We start from the raw sequence: 24,161 nt of genomic DNA, 5'->3' as shown, positions 1-24,161 counted from the left end.
TCAGGGCTGCCCAGAATCTTGGGGCCATCCTCCATGGATGCTCCAGATATGCTCTAAAGTCTTCAGCACCCCACCCCCAACTGTCTTCACACCCACCAGGTTCCAGAGGTGATGAAGAAAATCTGGACATGGGAATCAGGTGGGGGAACCTGGCTTTGATTGACTTACTGACCGAATGAATGAATGAATGAATGATGGATTGATTTAGAGATAGGATCTCATATAACCCAGGCTAGCCTTGTACTCAATACGTAGCTGAGGATAACCTTGAACCTCTGATCCTCCTGCCTCTGTTTCTGGAGTCCTGGGATTTCAAGTTGACACCGTGCCTGCCTCAAATGCAGCCCGGCTATTCCCTGCCGGCAGGTAGCCTTGGTCTACTAAATAATATCACATCTGCTCGCTCCTTCCTAGATGCCTCTGTCCTCTAGGGCTATGGTAAGGAATTCAGCCATTGTCCCTGGTGCCACCCAGGCTGCCCGGCGTAGGCAGGTACTAAGAAACCCAGAGGTCCTCTGCATCCACTGTGACCATGAAATCCGTTGCATGAGCCGTGTGTTCAGTCCATGCAGATGCTAGGTCAGAACCTCAGCAGGGAGTCACGCCCAGAGGGAGGAGGTCACAGTATCTGCATGCCATCGGGACCAGGGGTGGCAGGACACCTGCCGACAAGAGACCCTACTATGGCCAGATATGTGACTTCAGCTTTTAAAGTCACGAGCTTTGAACAATAGATTGATCCATTGCGGGCATGCCTCCCTCCCATCACATGGGAGAAAGGACATCAGTGCCAGATTTGGCTGACTAACAAGTTTTCTGACCTGAGATCCCAACTGTAAGGGAGTCTTCACTTTTTTTGTCCTCAGTTTTCCTGCCTATGAAATGGGCTTTTTCAGAGTGCTAAAGGATAAACAATAGTATGGCATTACTACATGCCCGATCACAACAGGCTTAGCCAGTTCCAGCTTCACATAGTAGGACCTCACAGTTTTAAGGCTACGCAGAGCTCTGCAAACTATCTTTGAGTTTTTCTCTTTATTCTTACATGGAACCTAGGACCCCGTGCATGCCAGGTTTGTAGCTATTCCTTTTGGTTTTAAAGTGGGGCTCACTAAGTTGCCCAGGCTAGCCTTAAATGTACTCAGAGAAACCTTGAAATTGAGATGCGCCTGCCTCAGCTTCCTGAGTAGCTGAGGTTACAGCCCCTGGGTCACCATGCCTGGCGTCTGGCCCGTGTGTATTGAGACAGTGTGCTGAGTCTGGTTCTGGTTCTTCCGGGGAAGGCTTGGTTTCCTTCAGCTTCGAGCCACCCTGAGCCAATGAAAGCCCTTCAAGTCCTTGACTAGAACCTCCGATTGCTCTCGTTTATCCATAGGATGTCATAGCTTCCAAACTATGGTGCCCACTGGGAACACCCTACTCCTTTAAGTCTGGTCTCCATGTGGGTAGCATGGAGGAAAGTCTCCTATCTCATGGGCCTTTTTGCCACATGAGACGCCATATTCCCCAAGGTGGGGGTGTAGACATCTTCTGGAGTCCTGGTCCTGGTAATCATAGCAAGTAATTAGGGTCATAATGAAATGGCCCACCTCACAGGGGCCCTACTTCATCTCATGCACATCATGTTACATGGGGAAACTGAGGCCCAAAGAGACTCCTAAGTGGCTTCTCTGCATCCCAAGAGGGTCCTTAGTAAAGCAGGTCCCCAGGCACCCTGCCCAAGTCTGTGTCCATACACCATGCCACGTGGCTCCCTCGCCCGAAAGACTTTGAACTCTGCAAAGCCTTTCTTATCCCCGGGACTCCTCTGATCCTCATGCCCTGCTGGGTCTGGGCACACAATGCCTCCTGCTCTGGAACTGGTATGAACTTGTCTTCACCCTCTTCTCTCCCTGGGAGGCTGAGAGGATCAGAGAGCTCTGAGCAGGGGCCTGGGGGAAAAGGAGAGAAGGGAAAAAAGAGGGCAAGGGGGACCACATCCTGGGCTCTGATCCTTTGGAGCCGGGGAGGCGTTGCTGACTGAAGGTGCCATTGAAGATGGGCTCGATACGTGTTACGGGAGGGACACGGGACAGGAATGACAGAGCTGGTGGCAGAGGAGAAGTAACATGCCACAAGTTTGCGAGTCTCTGGGCAGCCTATGGTAGCGTTGGTCCCAGTGTGCCTGTGTTTGCTGACCCTCTGCTCCAGAACACGGGCAGCTCTGTGAAGGTTTGACTCCCTGTCTGGAGTTGACAGCTGTCAGTGGGACTGCAGTGACCCCAGCTGTCGTGTGTCTCTACAGCTCTGGTACAGTGGTTTCCAACCTGTGGGTCATGATGCCTTTGGGTTCAAACAACCCCTTCACAGGGGTCACCTAAAACCATCAGGAAACGCCGATGTTTACATGGTGATTTATAACAGTAGCAAAATTAGTTGTGAAGTAGCAATGAAAGTAGTTTTATGGTTGAGGGTGCGGGTCGCCATAATGAGGAACTATATTAAAGGGCTTCGCCGTTAGGAAGGTTGAGGACCGCTGCTTTAGCAGGAACTGAGATGGCAGACAGACAGACAGACAGACAGACAGACACACACACACACACACACACACACACACACACACACACACGGAGGCCTTTTCAAGGGATGTTTGCCTGTATCCCAATTGCCAAAGGAAGTCACATAGCCAGGCCCAGAACCAGAGAAAGGAAACCCGGAAGTGATAGAATAGAATGGTGTAGTGAGAGAGGGGCCATTGATGATGCCACAGGCCACACGGTCTTTCTCTGAGCTGTGAACAATGTTGGAAAGTCGGGAATGTGGAGTCACCATAGGACCAGACTCCTCGATACATGCTTTTATCCTATGGGCCAAACTAGCCCCGGTGTCTCCTTCTTTCACATACGTATATGTCCAGACGCCAGGAAAGAAGGTGAATTAAAAGTCTGCTTTCCTGGTAAAATGGCTTCCTTTGGGTTTTGTGTAATAGTTCAGCTTATATCTACTGGCAAACCCACATGGCCACTGCAGCCGGTAGAGAGGTTAAGGAAGTGTAGTCTTTTCGGGGGCGCAGTGTGTTTCACTAAGAACTCCAGGTTTGCTGCTGTCAGAAAGAGTGACTATTGGGAAGGAAGCAGAAAGCGCTGAAGGAAAGGATCCTGGGGAAGAGAGAGGGCGAGTTTGCCCAAAGCCAGCCTTCCTTCCTTCCTTCCTTCCTTCCTTCCTTCCTTCTTTCCTTCCTTCCTTCTTTCCTTCCTTCCTTCCTTTCTTCCTTCCTTCCTTCCTTCCTTCCTTCCCCTCCCTCCACCTACCAATAAACATTGTTGAAACACACCCTGTTTTAGACGCTTGGGGGTAAGGGGTTGAATGTGTGTGAGACAGAGAGAAGACAGGCATGGTGTCTCTGAACAAGTGACATTTGAGCAGAGACCCAAATGAAGCTGAAGCCACTGACCTCTGGCAGGTGGGAGCCAGGACCCTGGGGTGGGGGGAACCTTGGTATATTTGGGAACATAAAGGGGCAGAACAGCATCTGGGAGAAAGGATATGGTGATGACGGAGATGCTGGGCAGGGCCTCCACGGCAGGGTTGGGCATCTGTGGAGCCATCCGTGGGAGCAAGGGCAGCAGATGGTTCTGGGGTCTGCAAGGCCTGGGCCTGGGATAAGCAAGCCTCAGAGAGCCCAGTGTGTGGCCATCTCTCCCCACGGTGCCTTAGCTCACTGCTTCTCCTCAGCAATGAATGCCTGAATATGAGTTCTTCCTTCATCCTCAGCACATAGGAAGGTATGGCCGCTTGCCTCTGGCCAGTCAGCATCCCAGCCTTCTGCCTCTCTGACCTATGCTGGCATCTAGGTCCCTCATTTAGCCTGTAGGGACCACCTTGTAATAGCACCTCACCCACCCTCAGAAGTTCCCTCGTCCAGCTCCTACATAACTTAGGGAAAAGACATAACTCACGGGGAGAATTCAGCTGGCCTAAGCTCCTGCCAGGGAGGGGCAGACTCTCCGTACTCTCCCCGGGTCTTGCTGGAGGCTAGCAGCCCCCCTGGCCACCTGCTGCAGGACAGTAGGATCACCAGCTTCCCCCACCTCCTCAAGCCACAGGCCTCTTCTGTGCTCTGCCCCCTGGGGCTCCGTCTCCTGGCAAGGGTCACAGGGCACCGCTGACCCCGTAGCCTCCTGGCGTGCCCGTCTGATAATTGAAAATACCAGAATTCCCAGATGTCCAACTTCCAGGGTAACCTGACCCAGCGTGGGCGCGGCAGCAGGAGGGGCCCCGGACAGCTTCTAGCCTGTGCCTTTTCTCACTGCTAATCTCTGGATTCCGAGAGAGGGGCCAGCTCCCAGGCCTGCCTTGATCATCTTCCTGGCAGATGCCTCCTCCTCGCCACGCCTGGGTCACGGGGCTTAGGGGCTCAGAGCCCAGGATCTGCCTGAAACCCAAGCCTGATTCAGCCCAGAACCCTGAAGCCTGTGGGACCTGCCATGCCTAGAGGGGGGCAGATTGGCTTAGAGACTACAGTCTGGAGCATAGGATGTCCTTACAAACCCTCTGCAGTTTCCCTGGTCAGCCATTGCCGCTCCAAGAAGGTTGGCTGGCCCTGAGTTTGCCTGGGTTTGAATCTCGGCTTCATTGCTTGCTGCACATGGCCTCAGGCAGGCTTCTTCATCATTCCTGAGTTCATTCCCTCATCTGTAGAGCGGGTATGATAATGTCCCACTCACAGATGGCATGTATGTTAACTGAGTTAGCCAACTTAAAGTGGTCACGTGGGCGTCAGTAGCCAGGGCCTCCTCTGGGTGGGCATCTCCAGGAAAGTGAGCTGAGTGGACAGAGGAGCAGGCGGCCATCTTCTCCAGGCCTTCTGTCATACCCCAGGGCCTTCAGAACAAGGACAGACTCCAAAGGCTGGGCCTGCTTGCCTTGGCTGTGTGGTCCTACGCCTCTCAAGAGCCCGCCCTGCAGCTTCTGCTAGAGAGACTGTGGGTAGAGTCCTGTCTGTGCATAGTCCTTGAGGGGTGGAGGGGACCACATGTCCCACCAGGCTCAGCTACTATGGACCCACCCCCTACTATGTGACCTTGGATAAATCACTCCCCTTCTCTAGGCATGCTCTATCTCCTAGCAACGTCAGTTTGTCCTGGTAGTAGCTCAGGAGTCTGGATTCCCAGGCACCTTGCACCTGAAACCTTCAGGGTCAGCGGCTGGGGATGGGAAGGCAAGGTGGGCTCTATCCAGGTCTCCTGGTTACACTGGCACCACTGGGAAGGGAGGCAAGCAACGGGAAACATTCTAACACTCTGCAGAAGCAGCAGCAGGCTCTGGGTGGGTGCTCTGGTTCCTCTTTACAGAGCCTAGTTTGCTGCTGGCTGGGGTAGAGGGTGGGAACGTGGGGCACATGCACTGAACAGAAAGAAGCCCACTTTCTTCCATGAATTATATGGTCCTGAATGTCCAGGTGGAGAGGTTTCCCCCCGGAGGGATGCTGACACTCCCAAAAGTATTTCCCTGTCACCCACTCAGCCTTCACACACACACACACACACACACACACACACACACACACACACACTCACACCTTCCATAGGACATCCAGTGGCCTTGTTGTGTCAAGGGATGTGGAAGCTGAGGCTCCCATAGGTGAAAGACCCCGCCCAGGCCACAGGTCAGAGAGCCACTCAGGAATGAGCAGAGAGTCCGTCTTCAGGACTTTGCCACACTGGCCTCTAGGCTGAGGGCTTTGGGGGATGAGACAGAGCATTGGAACTGCTGGACCACAGGGTACAGAGGACAGTCTGGTCCAGAGAGGTCAGCAGTTCACGTAAGGCCACACAGCCAGTTAGCAGAAGACACCGGGAACAGGCTGGGGAAGATGAGGCAGACTAAAAATAGTTAAGTCACCTCCATGTCAGAGGCCCCTGAGCTCCCAAAGGACCAAGAGAGACTGGTGCCCAGTAGAGCCTTGGGAGACCAGGTAGGAACTGGGAGAAAGAAGGGTTGGCCTCAGCAGTCAGGGATCTCTTCGTTGGTCAGGATGGGAAATCTGTCCATCACAGACCTGCTCAAGACCAGGAAAACAGTTAGGAGGCACTTCCTTCATCCAGAGAGGCATTCTGAAACCCAACCCTGAATGGACCCCTGTGGGGACAGCAGAGCTGTGGAGACCGCTCACCCAGCCCCAACGTTCTGAGGGACATTCTGACACACCACAGATGCAGTGTGCAGGTTTGCCCCATGGGAAAAGACAAAGAAAAAACCAAGCTAGAGTGACCAGAGACGGGCACTGGTGTGGGCTCAGCACCTGACTCTCTTGCGATCTGTTTCCACACACACACACAACGAGGCGAAGGGACTAAACAGTGAAGAACAGTCCTCTTCACATCCCCTTAACCCGCTTGGTGAGAACACAGGTTGCTGATGGGCTGGGTTTGGTCCACTGACTTGAGAGTTGGTAGATTAGACTACTTGGTAGGTAGACTTGGTTGAGGTAAAGTTCTTGTGGCACACATCTGTTTGGTTGGTTCAACATGTATGACACAGTGTCAGTGTGTTTACTGTACCTCATCTAGTTCCACAACACTGTCACAAGTCCCCAGAGAAACCCTAGCCCCCGCCATGGTCTAACATTCCCTTTCTCTGGTCCCTGACCCCCACCAACATGCTTTCCGCCTCTGTCCTCACTGGCCCCACAGTTCTCCCCCTTCTAAGATAAGTTGCACTTCCTTGTGCCTGCTTTGACCCCTGACCTCTGACCTCTGACCTCTCTTGCAGCACCATCAGCGGTGTCCATCATGCACCAGGTGAGCCGCACCGTGGACAGCATCACCCTGTCGTGGTCCCAGCCAGACCAGCCCAACGGCGTGATCCTGGACTATGAATTGCAGTATTATGAGAAGGTAACCCTGTGTCCACTGGCTCCGCCTCCCTAAACGCCCCTCTCCCAGTCTAGGCCTGGTGTGCACTCCCCTGCCAGCCTCAGGGTCAGCCTGCCAGGCTCCATTGGCCTTGCTGTGAGATCTTGGGCAGGTGCCTTGCCCTCTCTGAGTCTCAGTGTCCTGGTCCAGGGGACCAGCTGTCTGTCTGAATGACATGCCACATTCAGACCTGTTACAATCAAGACCTCTTCAGTCTTGACCTCTAGAGGCCTGAGTTTCAGAGACTCGTGGCTAGAAACCATGTATGAAAGATAAACAGGCAGAACCCATTTGAATCCTCAGGCAGTAGGATGTTCCCCTGTGGAAGTGAATGTGTGGGCTTCCCTGCTCTCCTGCCTGCCTCCTACAAGGTGGGCTAGCATTTCGGGGCATACTTGTTATGCTCCAAGAGTGGGCATAACAGTTGGTCTCCCATAGGGATAAACACCAGAGGCCCTGTAACCTGGTCCCTTGACTCAGAGCTCTTCCATCCATAGAGACCACAAGGACCCCCGGAGAAAGGTGCCACAGGACTTCTGTTCAAACTAAGTTGCCAGGAAATGACTGATAGGAATCCCTTTGTTGGGGGTAAGCCACAGTGAGCAGGAAATGGATGGGGGGGCTTTCCATGCTGTTGGGGCTCACAGAAGACAGCTGGAGACTGTGACAGCCTGCAGAAGCCCATTCTCTGAGACCCCACCTAGTCCTAATACCCCCATCAAACTCTGGGTTAGCTGAGATCTATTTGTCACCTACTAACCCAGCTTCATTCAAGTGCTCCTAATCATGGGCTTTTCCTGTGTACCCCGGTGTCCTGTGTCGCAGGCTGTCAGGAGCCACCTCTCTTTCTGGTCATCACCTTCTCCCCAGAGCACTGAGCTGAAGCCTAGAGATACCCAGTAGATGAGTTGAGTGGAGGAATAGACCCACCCGGTCACTCACTTCTGTGCCCAGCTGTGTCTCCCAGAGAGGCCTGCACCCCCTTACTCCCACCCCAGGCCCCAGCTTTTGACTTCTCCATCACATTCTTTCCTCCCTGGTCTCTTATCCCTGCCTGTCAGCATCTTTAGGGTACCACGAAACGCCTCCATCACTAGCCAGCAGCGAGCATCTTCCCACAGACTCTGCCTCTTCTCTGGAAAGCCCGTGTGCTGGCAGCAGGGGCCCTGGTCTCCCCAGGGTGTGAATGATGAATGAGAACATTGTGTGGATGGAGCAGGGAGTGAGGGACGGAGCCTGTGAATGAAACAAGAACCAGAGGCAGGCTGGCTGCTTGGGCCACTCACTTCCTGCCCCCTCACCACCCTGGGCAGACCCAGTACTTTAGCATTTCAGCAGGAATGTCTTCCCGTACTGCCAAGACCAGGGCCGACGTTGATCCCTCTCTCAGCCTTCTGCTGGTAGCACTGAGTCACCGAGGGTGAGACGTTAGCTCTGCTGTGTTGTCACAGCACCTGGTACACAGTAGACGTTCCATAAGTGCTTATTGGATGTGGCGAGGAAGTGGCTACTGAGTGTGTCCCCTGGGAAAAAAAAAGCAGCCCAATCTCTCGATGGGTCCTAAAGGACTTTGAAGGGGCTGCCTGTCTAGGTAGCTGGACCAGGAGGCTGTCCCTCCAGCAAGGACAACTTAACAACTGACTTTTTTTAACAAAAGAAAGAAATGGAAAAAAAAAACTAATTAAGAAGCTTTGTGATTAAATGAAACTGAAAGTATTTTTCCCCAAAGATTGGAGCGGAAATGAGGAATCCCTTTGTGGTCCTGACTGCGACCCATTTCCTACCGCCTGGTGGAGGTGTCAGCTGAGGTGACACTAATCTGCTTTCTTTGGGACCAGGTGGCTTCATCATAGCTAAGTGGCCACCTGGTCACTTCTCACCGTCCTCAGTGTGTGCAGGGGCCACAAGACCATAACCACAATCATCCTTGGATTGGAACTCCCAGGCGCTGAGGGGAGGAGATGCTGAGGCACAGAAATACACGTGGCCTGTCAGCACTCCATGTTGAGTGTCGAAGAAAGGATCTACCCTAGATCTTTCTTTCTCATGCTTTCCAGAGCTCCTGCCTCCCGGCTTTCTCGCAAGGTTACTTCTGAGATGACCAGTGACATGTAGCTAGGACCAGGTCCCTGTTGAGTTAGCCCCTCTGCTCGGAGTCTGGGTGTACATGCCATCAAAGGACAGCCACTAGGCCATCTGACTTCCACTGTCACCAGCTGATGCTGGCTGCAGAGGACTTGGCCATCCGGGAAAGAACAAAGGCTCAGACACTAACAGCCGTGTGAGGTACTCACCACAGAAAGGCCGACAAAGGTCTAGGGGGTGGGAGGTACCCAAGCGTGGCCTGCCGCCTTGGCACGGGTGAGAGGAGGCCTGTATCCGGGACATCTGAGCTGAGGTCTGAAAGCTGTGAGAAGTTTACAGAAGGCTATGTGATGAAGGCAGCCATTCAGGCAGCAAGGCGCAGCAGGCTCAAAGGCCCTGGGGCAGAGCTGAGCAGCTGCAATCGGAGAACAGAGAAATAATCTCAGATCTCAATAAGAACAACACGCAGGAGAGAGAGAGCACGCCACAGGGGAGCAGTTGGAGAGGGAGGCTGGCTGGGGTGTGTCCTGCCTTCCAGGCCTGCTGAGTCTGGATTTGATTTAGAGTCTGATAGAAGGTTCTGGAATGCTGGGATCTGACTCCAGTTGTGTTAAAGATCCACACAGAGTCCTAGAAAGTAGACTGGGGGAAGGGGGAACCCAGAGACCCATGGGAGTGAGAAATGACGGTGGGGGAAGGTCAGCAGCAGAGGTAGACATTTTTGATGCCCCGGGCCTCTGGGACATGGCAGGCTGACCCTGGGAATGGTGCAGAGGCAGGGGATTTACAAGAAGCACTTGCCAAGCAGGATGAGGATACCCTGGAGCATGTGCTAGGGTCAGTGGAAGCAGAAGCTGTAGCCTGGGATCACTCAGAACCCAAGGAGAGAGAGCCAGCAACTGACGATGGTGTCAGGGAGCCAACATCAACTTGCTCTGATGCCTCAGCCTTCCAGAGTCACCTGGGAAGGTCAACCGGGTTGCAATAATGAGATGTACACCTGGCAATCCATGGCTGGCTCTTACTGGCATCTAGGACCTACCCTGTACCCACATTGTATCCCTTTCTGGGGGTGTTTCAGAACTTTCTAGAACAAACACTGATCCTTCTCCACCACGGGGACATTCCCACTTTGCCTCCTCCTCTCTTGCTTTTCTAGAAAGGCCCTCTAGGAATGGCAGTGGCTCTCAGGTGTCCTTGGCTTGGCCTTTCCCCAGATCCACTGGGACCCGCTGCCTTCCCTGAGCTGGAACTGACAGCCGTTGCCTGAGGCAGTGGGCTCACTGCAGACCGGCCATTCCCATCCATCCAGTGTCCCTGGGGAGGTGGCCTCCTTTAGCAGCTTCCCAGAGCCCGCGGGTTCGTGTTCTCCACAGTTGAGAGCAGAGGACACTGGGCTATACAGGCACCCTGACATCTCTGTCAGTGTTAGCTCAACAGAGATGTCCAGTCAGCAGCTGAGAGGTAAGCATCTCAGACATGGGACAAGGACAGGAGATAGTGCGAACTGTAGAGTTCAGCTGTGCTTGGAAAAACGGGAGCAGGATCTGTCCAGAGCACCTGCTCACCTCAGCCATCCTTCTCTCTGAACAACGGCAAGGACTACTCTCTAACAGCACTGATGGTGACAGTGACCTCGAGAACTGGCGTTTATGGAGTCACTGTGCATAGTAACAGCATTTATGTGCCAAAATCCCTAGCCATTTTCAATGGGATCTCCCCCAATCACATGGAGTGGTACCCACTGTGGATACCTTCTTTTGAAGATGGGAAGGTGAGGGTACCAGTCAGTCGGCCTTGGAAGTGTATGCCTGTATCCCAGCACTCTGGAGGCAGAGGCAGAGGGATCTGGAGTTCCAGGTCAGTCTCAGTTACTTAGTGAGGTCAGCCTGGGCTCTGTGAGTCTGGCTCAACAGAATTATAAGGAATGAGAGATAGAGAGAGGAAGGAAGGAAGAAGCGGGCAGGCAGGCTGGGGCCTGATTCTGTCTCCTCCTGCTGGCCCTGGTAGGCTTCTCTGCATCTCTTCTATTACCCCATGAAACCCAGCCAAATGGTCCTCCAGAGAGAAACAGTCTGCCAGGCATCCCAGAGAGCCATGTGCTGCCTGATTGAATTCTAGAGCTTTGGCATTCATCGCTCTGTTTTCTGGAATGGTACACCAAGCCACAAGAAAGTGAAAGGGTCCATCCTGAGGACACACTGCAACTCAGTGGTACAGAAACTCAGTATTTAAAACAGCCTCTGGTCCTGTTGCCACCCTGTACCTGGCTTTAGGGAAACGATCTGCTTGGATTGGCTCCTCACGCCCCCGGGGCATCTGTGACATCAGGGTTTCCACTGCCTTGTCCTCATATACAGAAACTCAAACCCCAAGGGTCCCAAGGTGCCACCAACCCAGGATGTGGACTCCAACCTTTGTGCTGGAACGGATATCATGTTGTACAGTGGCGCCTACTGGTCGATGCAGGAATTGCATCCTAGATGGGCCCTGTGAGTCACTGAGGAGCAGTGTTCTGAGCCTGTGTGTGGCCCTTGCCCTCAGGAAACCTCCATCCTCAGAGAAGCTGGGTGTATGCATTAGAACAATAGAAGAGGTTTTGTACCTTCAACTCCTGGTTGGGATATCCAAAGGGTCCCCATCAGAGTCAGCATTTGTGCTGAGCCCTGAGTGATGACAGACAGGGGAGGAAAGGACAGGAGACTTGGGGAGCCTGGCCAGGAGCCTGGTTTCCAGAATTGAGGACCATCTGATAAAACATCGTAGGAGGCTTATGTCTCGGTGAGAGAACACTCCCCTGGCATGCCTGAGGCCCTCAACCCCATCCGCAGACATAAATCAAGCATGGAACCCCAGATTAAATTTGAATGAAGAAAATATTTAATGTACGCCCCAAATACAGCATAAGCTAAAGCTACAGTTATGTTACAAAGTCGGGACTGGAGGGACGTTCCCGTGGCAAAATGCTTGCGTTAAAAGCATGAGTTCCATCCCCACTGTGCATGTTAAAAAAAAAAAAACAAACAAACTAGACACAGCGAGGCACACATAAGATTCAGGCACTGGTGAGGTTGAGACAGTGGATTCCCTGTGGCTTGCTGGCCAGCCAGCCTAACCTAATTGCTCAGGCCAGTGAGAGACCGTTTTCAGAAAACAAAAGAAAAGGAAAAGACACAGTGAAGACCAACCAAGAAAAGCACTCTTGTTGACCTCTGACCTCCACACCCACAAACTCATATAATTTTTTTAAACATATTTACTGGGGCTGCAGAAATTGCTCAGTGAACACAGTGCTTGCCTAGTATGCCAAAGCTCCTAGTTCCACCCCCAGCACCATGTAAGTTGGATGGAATGATACATGTCTGTAATCCCAAACTGTAGGAAGTAGAGGCAGGAGGATTCTGTGTTCAGGGTCATCCTTGGCTACATAGGAAGCTCCAGGCCATCCTCGGCTATGTGAAACTCTTATGTCAAGAAAGTCAAAAGAGAATAAAATAGAAGTTGTGTGTTTATCTGAGCAGCCTGCTTTATGTGCGGTGGAAATCAGTAGCTGGGGATGGCTGGGGAGCAGTGGGGAATATAGTAGGAGAGCCTAGTAGGTATGTTTCCTGAGGACCTGGGATTGTCGGTGGGGCTGGCTTCCACAATGCTGGGCAAATTCCATGTTTGATACAGGAAAACAGAGGTCAACTCTGCCGACAGTCACAATGATACAATGCAACTGGCTCCCTCTGGCATCTCAGAGGATGTTCTGGGAGCTCCGAGGAGAAAACACACCACACACACACACACACACACACACACACATCTGGGGAATCCAGAGGGATCTCTGAAAGAGAGCATAGGTACCATGGCTCAGGACAAGTGGCTTTCTGTCTGGCCTCCCTGGAAGAATCATACCCGGCTCCCTGGCATTGTATCGTAACAGGAGAGGCTCCCAGGCCTGTCCTCTCCAACCTTGTATCCCAAGCTCTTCCTTACCCCTGACTTTTCCCCTGTCCCTCTCTCTGCCGGAAGACCCTCTCTCTTCCCGGTAGCTCCTGCTTGTCCTTTAAAGTTTCAGTACAGAGCTTTCTGGCTTGACTGCGGATCCCCAGTGAGGTCAGGTCTCCTCAGCATACTCTACTTCCCTGGCCTGGTGAGCACTTCATACCCAGCAATTTCCCTCTTAGGCAGTCCTTGTGGTCCTGCTATGAGACACTGAAACATAAAGGTCATGGGAACAGAGCAGCGTCAGCAACAGGCTCACGTCAGTGCCTGGGGTGACATTACTCTCGAACTCTGAGGATGCATTTGGGGACTCAATGCACTTGAGATGTAGACTTAATCTGCATATGTGATTGGGTATCTTTTGACTGGAAAAGGATGGCGGTCCACTATCCCTTCTTTGAGAGGCTAAATCCCCTCAACTGTCCCTGCTATTCTAGTTGGAGCTCTGAGGCTGGGGCTTACCTTTCGGTCTCTATGGGATTCTAGCACCCAAGCGAGGCTCAGCACAAGGAAGATGCTCAGGGAAGGCTTGCTGAGTGTCTGGCAGATATCTAAGTATGCACCACTTGGGTCTAGCCCTGTCATATCTGCAGTCCCAATGCTCAACTGGATCTTTGTCCTGTTGTCCTCTGGTTGCCTGGGGCAACATCCAGGAAGACAGAATGGTGGTCTGCATCTCTCAAAGATGGGAACATGATGTACCCAAAGTCCTGGGCACTAGAAGTAGCTCCACATGGAGCCTGGTTTCGAGCCCCAAAGCAGCCGCTCACCAGTGTGTGAACTTGAATGTCACTGTCTCTGCCTGAGATGCAGAGAGCCCTCGTAACATTGGGCGTGGTGGTGCACACCCATAACCCCTGAACTCGGGAGGCAGAAGTGGGAAGATCAGAAAGCCCGTCTTTTTTTTAACTACAGCATAAGTTCAAAGCTAGCTTGGGCCACGTGAGATCCTGTCTCAAAACAGACAAACGAGGCCCAGGGCAGAGTTGTGTGCAGACGAGGCTTGAGTGACGAGATGGGTCTCCTTCCTTCCTGCTGTTTTCAGATGCTTAGACTCTATGCGCAGCTGCCTGTCCACGTACGTGTGCTAGTCGGCTCTTGCTGAGATAAAGCTGCAAGACAAGCAGTCTCACAAATGCCACGGTCCACGGCAGGAGGCGGCTACCTTTCCTGCTCATAGATTTCGGGATAAATGGCCCTATTTCAGCTTAGAGTTGGGTCAAGGTCTTGTTCTGGAACCTGGCTCGAGCCCCTGTCCTGGAAGATGGTGGAAGCATGGGAACCGAGCCAGATCATCAGGCGCGTGTGAAGTCTGCACCACCCTCATTCTCGGGTGTACTAGAATGTTCCAAAGTCCAAAGCAATTCACCTGTCCAGATCCGAGACAGAAAAGAAAAGTATGCCTGCTTCCATGGGAAGCATTCTAGAGTCACTCGACGCAGGTGTGACTGGGTAACCCGTCTGTCAGCAGAGAGGGCCTGCTCCAACGAGCAGCAGAAGGTAGCGAGAAGGTAGCGCTCTTTAACCATCTTCTCTGTTCCCAGCAGGAGCTCAGTGAGTACAACGCCACAGCCATAAAAAGCCCCACCAACACGGTCACTGTGCAGGGCCTCAAAGCCGGCGCCATCTATGTCTTCCAGGTGCGGGCACGCACCGTTGCAGGCTATGGGCGTTACAGTGGCAAGATGTACTTCCAAACCATGACAGAAGGTAAGTGGAGGACACCAAGCACCGCCCCCGACAAGTGAACCAATAAATGTGCAAAAGGAAGGGGTGCCCCAGTCCTAGGAAGCCTGTCCCAACCAGAAAGCAGGCCACCTCCCTCCCTCCCATCATCGTTCATGATACAAACTGCACAACAAGCCATAGAGTTGCCAGTTCTAGACCCACAAAAGTCCCCACTTCCATGTTACCATCATTTAAGAGAGGCTGCATCCTCTTCTGGGATACTTAGGAGGTCAGACCTAACTTGTAGATCAAATCAAATCTTTTTCTTTCCCTACTCTCTCTCTCCCTCTCCCTCCCTCCCTCCCTTCCTCCCTCCCTCCCTCCCTTCCTCCTTCCGTCCTAACCCCCCCCCCCGTGTGTGTAACAAAAAAAGCATCGTGCTTATCTGAGATAGTAAATATTGTCTCCATTTACGATTCCAGCAAGTTGCAATGGGACTAAGAATTCTGAAACCCCATGTAAGCTGAGCAAGAAGTGTTGGGATAGATTAGTAATGTCTGCCTTGGGCAAAGGAATGGGCCTCTGTGCTCTGTTTGGTTCCCAATCTTGGATTATATGGTCTCTGAGTACTTTTTTCTGCTTTAATAATCTCGAAGAGCAGTAGATTATAAGAAGGTGTGTCTTGTGAAGCAAAGCAGATGGGAGTCTACTTCTGGCTTGGCCCTAACTGCCTAGCTGAAAACATGTCCCCTAAACTCTGGTCTTCTCTTTTTGTCTATAAAAGAGATGAAATTTCCAGTATTACCAAATATATATACTTTTAAGCTTAGGGCCTACCTTAGAATTGGTTTGAGGACACATATGTTTAGAACAGTGTTCTTTCTGTGGGCCTGTCACCAGCCAACCAAGTTCTGGGACAAGTTCCCAGACCTAAGGAGAGGCCACTCACTGTAGGAAGCATACCCCAGGGCTGAAGTAGAGGTCTCTGTGACACTAAAATCAGCACCAATGGAGTCCTGGCTGGCTGAGCATTCACTGTGAGCCAAGTATTATCAGAGATTTGCCCATAATTCTGGGATGGTGTTATGGCTAGACTTCAGCATCCCATCTTAGACCCTGGCCATGGAGCATGGACCTCATTTGACTAAACCTTTCAGAGGCTCTCAAGTTTAAGAATTTAGGCAAGACCCTAAACCCCTGTCTCAGTGCAGCAGCCTTCCTGTGTATACACGTATGTTCCAACACTTGCCTCGCCTGCCCTCTGCCCTCTGCCCTTTCCTCACCAACAGCTCCTCTTGCCTGTCTTTGTGCCCTTCCATGTCAGATGAGCACACTGGCCAGGGACTGGGCACCGTCCCAAGTCCCCTTTATTAACTCAACAAATCTGTGCCAAGGTCCTGCTGTATGCCTCGCCATGTGCAGGTTCTAAGAGCCCAAGATGACCTCACCCCTTGACAAGCTCCAATTCTCCATAACACGGAGGAGGATGCTGATGTAGCTGGCCTCGGCCCAGCCAGTACCAAGTGCATCTGTGCACTGTCGTTCGTGTCCTGGCCTCAGGGCGGGCAGATGAGCTCACACGCTGGCTTTGACCTCTTCCTTCCTGGATAGCCTCAGGCCCATCCTGACCTCCATAAGCTTGGTTTCCCCAAGCATAAGGAGAGGCCGCTGTAGGAAGTATATTCCAGGGTTGGTGCAGTCTCCGTGAGTCACACTGGGAACAGAAACAATGTCAGTCCAAGCTGGCTGAGTGTTCAGCCACGTATTGTCAGGGATTTACCCACAATCCTGTGGGATGGGATCTAACAGCCTCCCCATCTTGGGGATATTACTCAGTTGGTAGACTGCTTACCTTAGTACAGTCAAGATTACTGCCCAGGAGCCTCCCCCAAGCCATTCTGGCTTATTACCACATCAGCAAGGGAGTGCAGGGATTTCTGTGCCTACTTTTTAGATGAGGAGATGAGGGCTGAAGCCAGTCATAGACCTATTCGCAGATCTCACTTCCTGCTCAGCGTGTGGGAAGCTGCTGGGGTTAGAAGCAGGAAGGGCTTCTAAGGGTCACCTCCGAGACCATGGGGTGGAGGATGGAGATGGGGTCAGCGCCACCTCTCCCCTGAACCAGGCTGAGATAACCACTGCACTATCTCTGCAGCCGAGTACCAGACCAGCATCAAGGAAAAGCTGCCCCTCATCGTCGGCTCCTCCGCTGCCGGCATAGTCTTCCTCATCGCTGTGGTCGTCATTGCCATCGTATGTAACAGGTGGGTGGCGGCTTCTGGGCCTTGTCTTCAGCTCTAGTCGGGAGCAGATGGGGACTTTCTCTCAGGCACGGGGTTGCGGGGGCCGGAGGAGCTCCAGTAGTCCAGGATACCTCAGCTGTCCATCATCCATCCATACAGTAGAAACGGGTGCTGTCCCGAGAAGTGTGAGGGCAGGGATGCCCACTGAGGCACTTCAGCAGTGAGGACCATCCTAGACCAAGAGGGCAAAGATGATGTCAGGGAGCGAAGAGCTGTGGGGAGGGTGAAGGACGATATGATTTGTTCCCTATCTTCTGTAGGCATGGAGGCTGGAGTACCTAAAAGAGGGGAGGAGCTTAGCCAGGAGGGGCGGGGCATGGTGGGCGAGGCGAGGCAGAGGCTAGAGGGTGGGGCAATCCTTGTTTGCTGTTGCTGGGGATGCGAAGACCCCTTCCTGCTTTAAGAAATCCACACACATACTTCCCGACCAAGGACCAGAGGAAGCTCAGATGGGCGGGGCCAGGTGCCACCGAGGTTAGTCAGAAGTCACAGAAGGAGTCAGAAGCCACAAACTAGAATCTGAGGACTTCGTTTTTTCCCTTTAAAGGGACTTGGCTACAGAAAGGACGGGACAGATTGAGCCTGGGTTCGCAGAGGGAGAAATGGGAAAGACAAGGTGGAGTAAGACTAGATGAAGGAGAGGCCTAGACGCCACCACCTCCAGCAAAGGAGCGGCCCCAAGGGGTTAACCGCCCTCTCTCCCTATCACCTACTGTGGCTCCCACCTCCCTGGGTGCCTTCAGGTGGCTCCAGCCCTTTGCTCTTGTTCCAGAAGACGGGGGTTTGAGCGTGCCGACTCAGAGTACACGGACAAGCTGCAGCACTACACCAGCGGCCACAGTACGTACACAACCTAGCCGTGCTGGCACCCTGGGGCCCTTCTCTACCGTGTCCACGGAGACCCCCTCCAGCTGCTGATGCTGCTGTTGCTGCCGCTACCGCCTCTCCCTCCTCCTTCTCCTCTCCCTCCTCCTCATCTTCTTCTTCAAGATTTGTGTTTAAAGTGTGTGTGTGTGTGTGTGTGTGTGTGTGTGTGTGTGTGCGCGCACGCATGTGCGCGCGCGTGGATGTGCTATGGTGGGTTTGACAGGGGTGGAGTGGTATACACTTAACTAAGTACACACAGAGGACATCAGATCCCTTGGAACTGGAGTTACAGGTATTTGTGGGATGCCTGTCTTGTTACAAGGGTGCTGGGATCTGAACTCCAGTCCTCAAGGTGTATACAGCAAGTGTTCTTAACCACTGAGCCATCCCTCCTGCCCCTCATTAAGGCCATGTGGGTCCTGGATGTGCCAAACTGCCTCTGATGTTTTAGCTCTTGCACCTGCTATTCCGTGTGTACTTCCTATGATGACCTCATCCTGAATCACCACATCCCCTGGAAACCCTTCCCTGACTCCATCCATCCTGGATCTTAGCCCTAATCTGAGCTAGTACAGCTCTCTCAGCAGGGACATCATCCTGTCGCCTGGTCTCCCTGCAGATGGAGCAGGTATTCTCCAGACCTGAAGCTGCCCCTGACACTAACAGGGCTCCCAGCAGCACATAGTGGGTACCACACATATGTGTGAGCTATGTAGAGAGATGGACCCAGAATGGGGGGTGGATTTAAATTTGAGGTCGAAGTGAGGGTCTTATTAAGAACATTTATTTGAACAAAAAAAAAAAAAAAAAAAAAAAAAAGGCTTTGGGAGAATGGACTGCTCAGATTTCTCCAAGGAAGAGCACTGCAGGCCAGGGAAATAGTACAGGAGGAGCAGGAGTTAGCCTCTCGGAGTGAAGTAGGAAGCCCCAGGAAGTTCTGAGGTGACATCTGACTTGTTCTGTGTTACAGTCTCAGCAAAGGCTTCTCTGGATGTCGTGTGGACAACAGAGAGGAGAAGCTGAAGCCAGGGAGTCACCCAGTCCAGATACAGTGGTGACTGGTGGCCAGACCAAGTGGCAGGGGCATTGGTAGGAAGGGTGTGTGTGTGTGTGTGTGTGTGTGTACACGCTCGCACATGTATATTCGAGAGAGGGAGAGACTTTTCTCAAATAGTTCAGACTATTCTTGAATTCTAGTCCACCTTATAGACAAAGATGAGTTGGAATTTATAATCCTGCCTCCACTTCCCAAGTGCTTGGGCTTATAGGCATGTGCTCCACACCCGGTTTATGTGGTGCTAGGGATGGAACCCAGGACTTTGTTCATGGATAAACAAGCACTCTACCCACTGAGCCATATCCTCAGCCCTCAGACAGTTTCCGATGGGCAGCAGGTGGTACAGGAAAGAGCAGAGAACCCCAGGATGTAGATTCTGGCTCTAAAGGTGAGGGGAAAGTCCCTGGGCTTAGCAACCACTCTGGGCATAAGTACAGAAATGTGCTGTTAAAATCGCCACTAAGATCAGGTGACGGCTGAACAGACGATGGGAACAGACATCCGAGGCATCAAAGCGGTGGACAGGTCACAGGGAAATGACAGTGACACCAAAGTTCACTCATGTGTCAGGAAGAAGTCACAACCCAGCGCTCCATCCCACCATCACGGTCATAGATGTGGGGATGTAGCTGATAGGCACGTTCTGTGCTCATAAATGTCAAAAGTTGTTGAGGCTGGAGAGGTGGCTCAGAAGTTAAGAGCACTGGCTGCTCTCCCGGAGCACCCACGTTTAATTCTCGGCACCCATATGGCAGCTCACAACCATCTGTAACCCCAGACCTAGGGGACCCAACAGCCCTTGTCTGACCTTCTTGGGCACCAGTCACGTGAATGTTGCATAAGCATACCCGCAGTCCAAACACTCACAAGAAGATAAAAGGAACTGTTTTCATGGGCTGGGGAGACAAATCAGGGGATAAGGTGTTTACCTCTCAAGCTTGAGGTCCTGAGTTCAATTCCCAGTTCAGTTTCCCGTGTGAGGAAATGCTGGGTTTCTCTCTTTGCTGTCCCTGTGCTAGGGAGGTGAATACTGGACGTCTCTAGAACTCTACGGTCAGCCAGTGTAGCCTGCTTAGCAAGCATCAGGTCAATGGAAAAGCAAGGCAGAAGGCACTGGAGGTTGACCTCTGGCTTCCATGTGTGCACTACACAATACCCTGTATAACATAAACCCACATACACAGAAACAGAACCGCCCTTCATGCTCAGTACAGAGGTGCCATTTAATCCCTCTAACAGACCCAGACTACCTGGCAGGGCTGAGAGGAGCTAGTCTTGATACCACCACCCTGTGCTTTGTCCCCACCAAGGCAGAATTTAGGCAGCCTGCCCTGGGTAATCATTGGGAACCCAGAGTCATTGGGAACATGACACTTTGGAGCCTGAGACGATAACAAAGAAATAATGAGATTTTGTTTGTTTAAGGTAAGGGTGTGTGTGTGTGTGTGTGTGTGTGTGTGTGTGTGTGTGTGTGTGTATGTATGTATGTAATAGCCCTGGCTGTCCTGGACTTGCTTTGTAGACCAGACTGGCCTCAAACTCAGAGAGATCCACCTGCCTCTGCCACCTGAGTTCCGGGACTTAAAGGTGTGCACCACCATGCCTGGTGAGATTTATTTTTAAAATCAACCCCAGGATTTGTTCAGCAATCAATATCCCTTAACTCCTGAGTTCTTGCTCCCTGCCCTAAACCCTCAGAGCCATGCAGGATGCAGCCAGGCATCCCATGTCTGTTCACAGACCGACACAGCCAACTGAAGGTAAAAGTAGGGAGCTGGAGATGTACATGGCTGGCTCAGGGTCACCAACACAGACTTCCATTTCTCAGCCACAGCACATGCTAAGTGGGGACCAAGCCTGGGGTTGTCTGGATGGGAAGACAAAGGGTCTGACCTTTTTCATCTCTGTTCTGCCACTGGCCATCTGGTCGACCTGGGGAAGACACTGAGTCTTGAGATCCTTATAGAGGCACAGAAAGAGTGATGGAACCTTCTGATGAGTCAATGGACCTTACCGTCCTTATAACGGTAACATTTCATACAAGCCAAGTCTTCTTTCCATGAGAAAACAGTCATTTGTTACTTTCTGTTTGCTAAGTGCTCCACCAAGTCCTTCCTAGAAGTTCTTGGGACTGTGGGAATGGACCACGTGGTTAAAGAGTGTCCAGTGAGACAAGAGAACTGGCTTTGATCTCCAGAACCTGTTTGCAAAGAAAAAAGACTTGGGAAGCATGGTGGCACCCACCTGCAATCCCCACACTGAGGAGGAGGGGCGGGTGCATCTCTGAGGCTCCCTGGCCAACCAGAGTAGGCTAGTCTGCATGTTGCAGGCCAATGTGGGACTCTGTGTCAAACAAACAATCAACAAAATAAAAAACAAGGTAGATGGTTCCTGAGGAATGACATTCAGGGTTGTCCTGTGGGTTCTGCACACACTTAGACAGACAGACACACACACACACACACACACACACACGTCTCTCATTTAACCCTCGAAGTCCCCTATTAAGGGACATTTTTATACTCATTTTGTGACCAAAAAAAATTGAGAACAGAGTTTGAGTGACAGGTTACCCAGCTATTGAACCTGGATTCAACCCCCTGACATAGTTTATTTGTGACGATCAGTAGCCATGGGATGGAATTCAAACCCAGGCCTCTGGGTACCTGGTTCTCCTCCTGCCTCTAGAGGTGTCCATCTAGATTCTGGGTGATGGGAGGTGGCTCTCACAGCCAGAAGCCTGTAGACCACAGCCCGGTGGTGCTGCTAACTCTGGCTGTCCTCATCCAGGCTCCGCCAGCAAATGTCTGTCCTGAGGCTATCCTATGGGACTTTGTTTCTGGCCATGAGGTCATTGCATGTTTACCCAGAGGACTGGCAGCCTGGTAGACACCAAAGGGAACTCAGGGCTGCCTGGGTCGGACCCCACTGCTGCCGTCCATCAGCTGTGTCCGTGTCTCCTTGGATAGGTTTTGCCTCCCTATGCCTGTCTTCCTTCCGTTCAATGGGAGTAAGATTGTGTTGGGCCAAACGAAGCTGCTATTTTTGGAAGTCAGACACAGTCAAACGTTAGCAACTTCTAAGGTTCAGCCAAATAGCATTTTTCCTGGCAGGATCATTAGAAGAGATGGGTCTGAAACTACAAACTTTACAGGACAGATTTATACCCAATAAATCTGCGCTGAGTGTGTATACAACAAGTGCCTATTAAACATCTGCTGTATATCACCTTCACATGCGTGGTAGAGCAAACCCGCCAGACCAAGAGCTTCTAATCCCGGGATTAGATTATTGGAGCTCACCACAAGCCCTGAACTCCACTACTGCACATGGAATATGGGAGTGTGCACACTGGGAAGGCTCCCTTGGACAGGGAGAACTGTGCCCTTCACCAAATTCTTAGAGGTACTCATGACCTCAAATGAGAAGATTCATAAATGAGTATCTGGGATGCTCCAGAAAGCACTTATTGACTGCCTGTTGTATACTCAGTCAAGGATTGAGCTGGAACCAGATGGAATTGCCTCTGCCTTCCTTCTGTGGGCATGGGTGTCTGGTGGCTGTGGACCAGGACAGGAAAGTTACAGACACTGAGGTCATAGATTGATGTAGTGATAGATAGAGCCGTGATACCTAAAGATGGCCACAGCCCCTCCTGGAGAAATCCCAGCAGGCTTCTCAGAGGAGGTGGCATCTGATGTGGTCTTAAAGGGGAAAGAGGAAGTGCCCTGATGGGTTAAGAACAACAGGACCTCAGAAGCAAGAAAGGATGAGATGTGCCTAGAGCCCTTAGGAAGGGATTGACATTAACTAGTGTCACCAGACTGTTGTTTGCTGCTAGCACAAAACACCCAAGGCTGCTTCGTGTGTAAAGAGCATTTGCTTAGCATGTATAAGGCCCTGGGTTCGATCCTCAGCCCCATAAATATAACAAAATGAGCTTTGGGATTGGAGAGATAAAAGCTGGCCTATGTCAGTGTGTGTGTGTGTGTGTGTGTGTGTGTGTGTGTGTGTGTGCGTGCGTGCGTGCGTGCGTGTGTGTGTGTGTGCGTGCGTGTGTGTGTGTGTGTGTGTGTGTGTGTGTGTTTTGGGTATGTGCACATGAGTGCAGGTACCCATGGAGGCCAGAAGAGGGCATCAGATTCCCTGAAGCAGGAGTAAGTAGTTTAGAGCACTTGCCGCTATTCCAAACAATCAGGAGTTTGGTCCCCAGCATCTGTCATTCCAGCTCCCAGGGATGTGATGCTCTCTTCCGGCCTCCATGGGCACATACCATATGCAGATATGTTCACCATACTCAGATACACACGATTAAAAATAATAAATATCTTTGGAAGAAGAATGAGAGGGAGAGGGAGAGGGAGAGGGAGAGGGAGAGAGAGAGAGAGAGAGAGAGAGAGAGAGAGAGAGAAGGAGAATCATGTACTCAAATCTGAAAGGCCTTCGGGCTCCAAGAGATGTGGCCTTGGCCTGAGTGATTGGCTTTATAGAGCCCTGTCTGGTTCAGTCTCACAGCTCCTGAGAGGACGAAGAAAAGATTAAAAAAAAAAAACAAAAAAAAAACCACGCCAAGAGTCTGGCACAGCGTCAGGCTCAGATAAAGACTCGGCAAGTAACAGCTGCTGTTACTATAATTCATCTTTGTCGCCTGGATCCTCAGCTCCCCAGACACGGAGCGTCTATTGTGTGCTCTGAGACGCTTGCCTGCAGAGGAGCGAGGAGTGAGAGGAGAGCCCGTGCCCAGCCTCCACTTCCTCATCAGCGGTGGTTCTTATTGTTTTTGTGGGATCTCAGGCTCCCTATATGATTCCACCAAAGTTTGCATCGTATAGCCAGCAGATGTGTGTGGATGTGGGTGGGTGTGTGCCTGTGCGTGCACATCCTGTGCGTGCACATGACTGCCTGCTTGTCTGTATATATGTGGGTTTTTTTTTTTTCAAGATTTATTTTTAGGTGTGTGTGTGTGTGTGTGTGTGTGTGTGTGTGTGTGTGTGTGTGTGTTGGGGTATGTGCACACGAGTGCAGATGCCCATGGAGGCCAGAAGAGGGCATCAGATTCCCTGGAGCTGGCATTACAGATGGTTGTGAGCCATCCAAAATGGCTGCCAGAAACCAAACTCAGGTCCCCTGAAAGAGCAGTGTGCACTCTTAACTGCTCTGTCGTCTCCCCAACCCCATAAGCTTTCTTATTAAGAAGTGTGTGTGTACATAAGGCATACGTGCGTGCGTGTGCATGAAAGCAAGCACACATATGCCATAGTGTATCTGCAGAGGACAGTGGACAGTCTTAGGTGC

At 51.8% G+C, this 24,161-nt stretch overlaps 1 protein-coding gene across 4 annotated transcripts in view; it reads left to right on the top strand.

Moving 5' to 3' along the window:
* The window catches only part of EPHB2 (EPH receptor B2), a 170,093-nt gene that overhangs the window by 136,826 nt on the left and 9,106 nt on the right, over positions 1–24,161 (top strand). Inside the window, exons 6-9 of one of the 4 annotated variants that reach the window (XM_080921396.1) lie at positions 6,754–6,878; positions 14,519–14,681; positions 16,795–16,903; positions 17,718–17,782. In XM_080921396.1, coding sequence (XP_080777522.1) covers positions 6,754–6,878; positions 14,519–14,681; positions 16,795–16,903; positions 17,718–17,782 — 462 coding nt within the window. Of the gene's footprint in view, positions 1–6,753; positions 6,879–14,515; positions 14,682–16,794; positions 16,904–17,714; positions 17,783–24,161 lie in introns of all 4 variants that reach the window. The other 3 variants (XM_080921394.1, XM_080921395.1, XM_080921397.1) reach the window with 3 other exon arrangements.

The sequence above is a fragment of the Micromys minutus genome (assembly GCF_963924665.1).
Source record: "Micromys minutus genome assembly, chromosome: 9".
Taxonomy (NCBI): domain Eukaryota; kingdom Metazoa; phylum Chordata; class Mammalia; order Rodentia; family Muridae; genus Micromys; species Micromys minutus.
The sequence above is the reverse complement of the archived record's forward strand: the minus strand, read 5'-3'. Positions and strand labels throughout refer to the sequence as shown.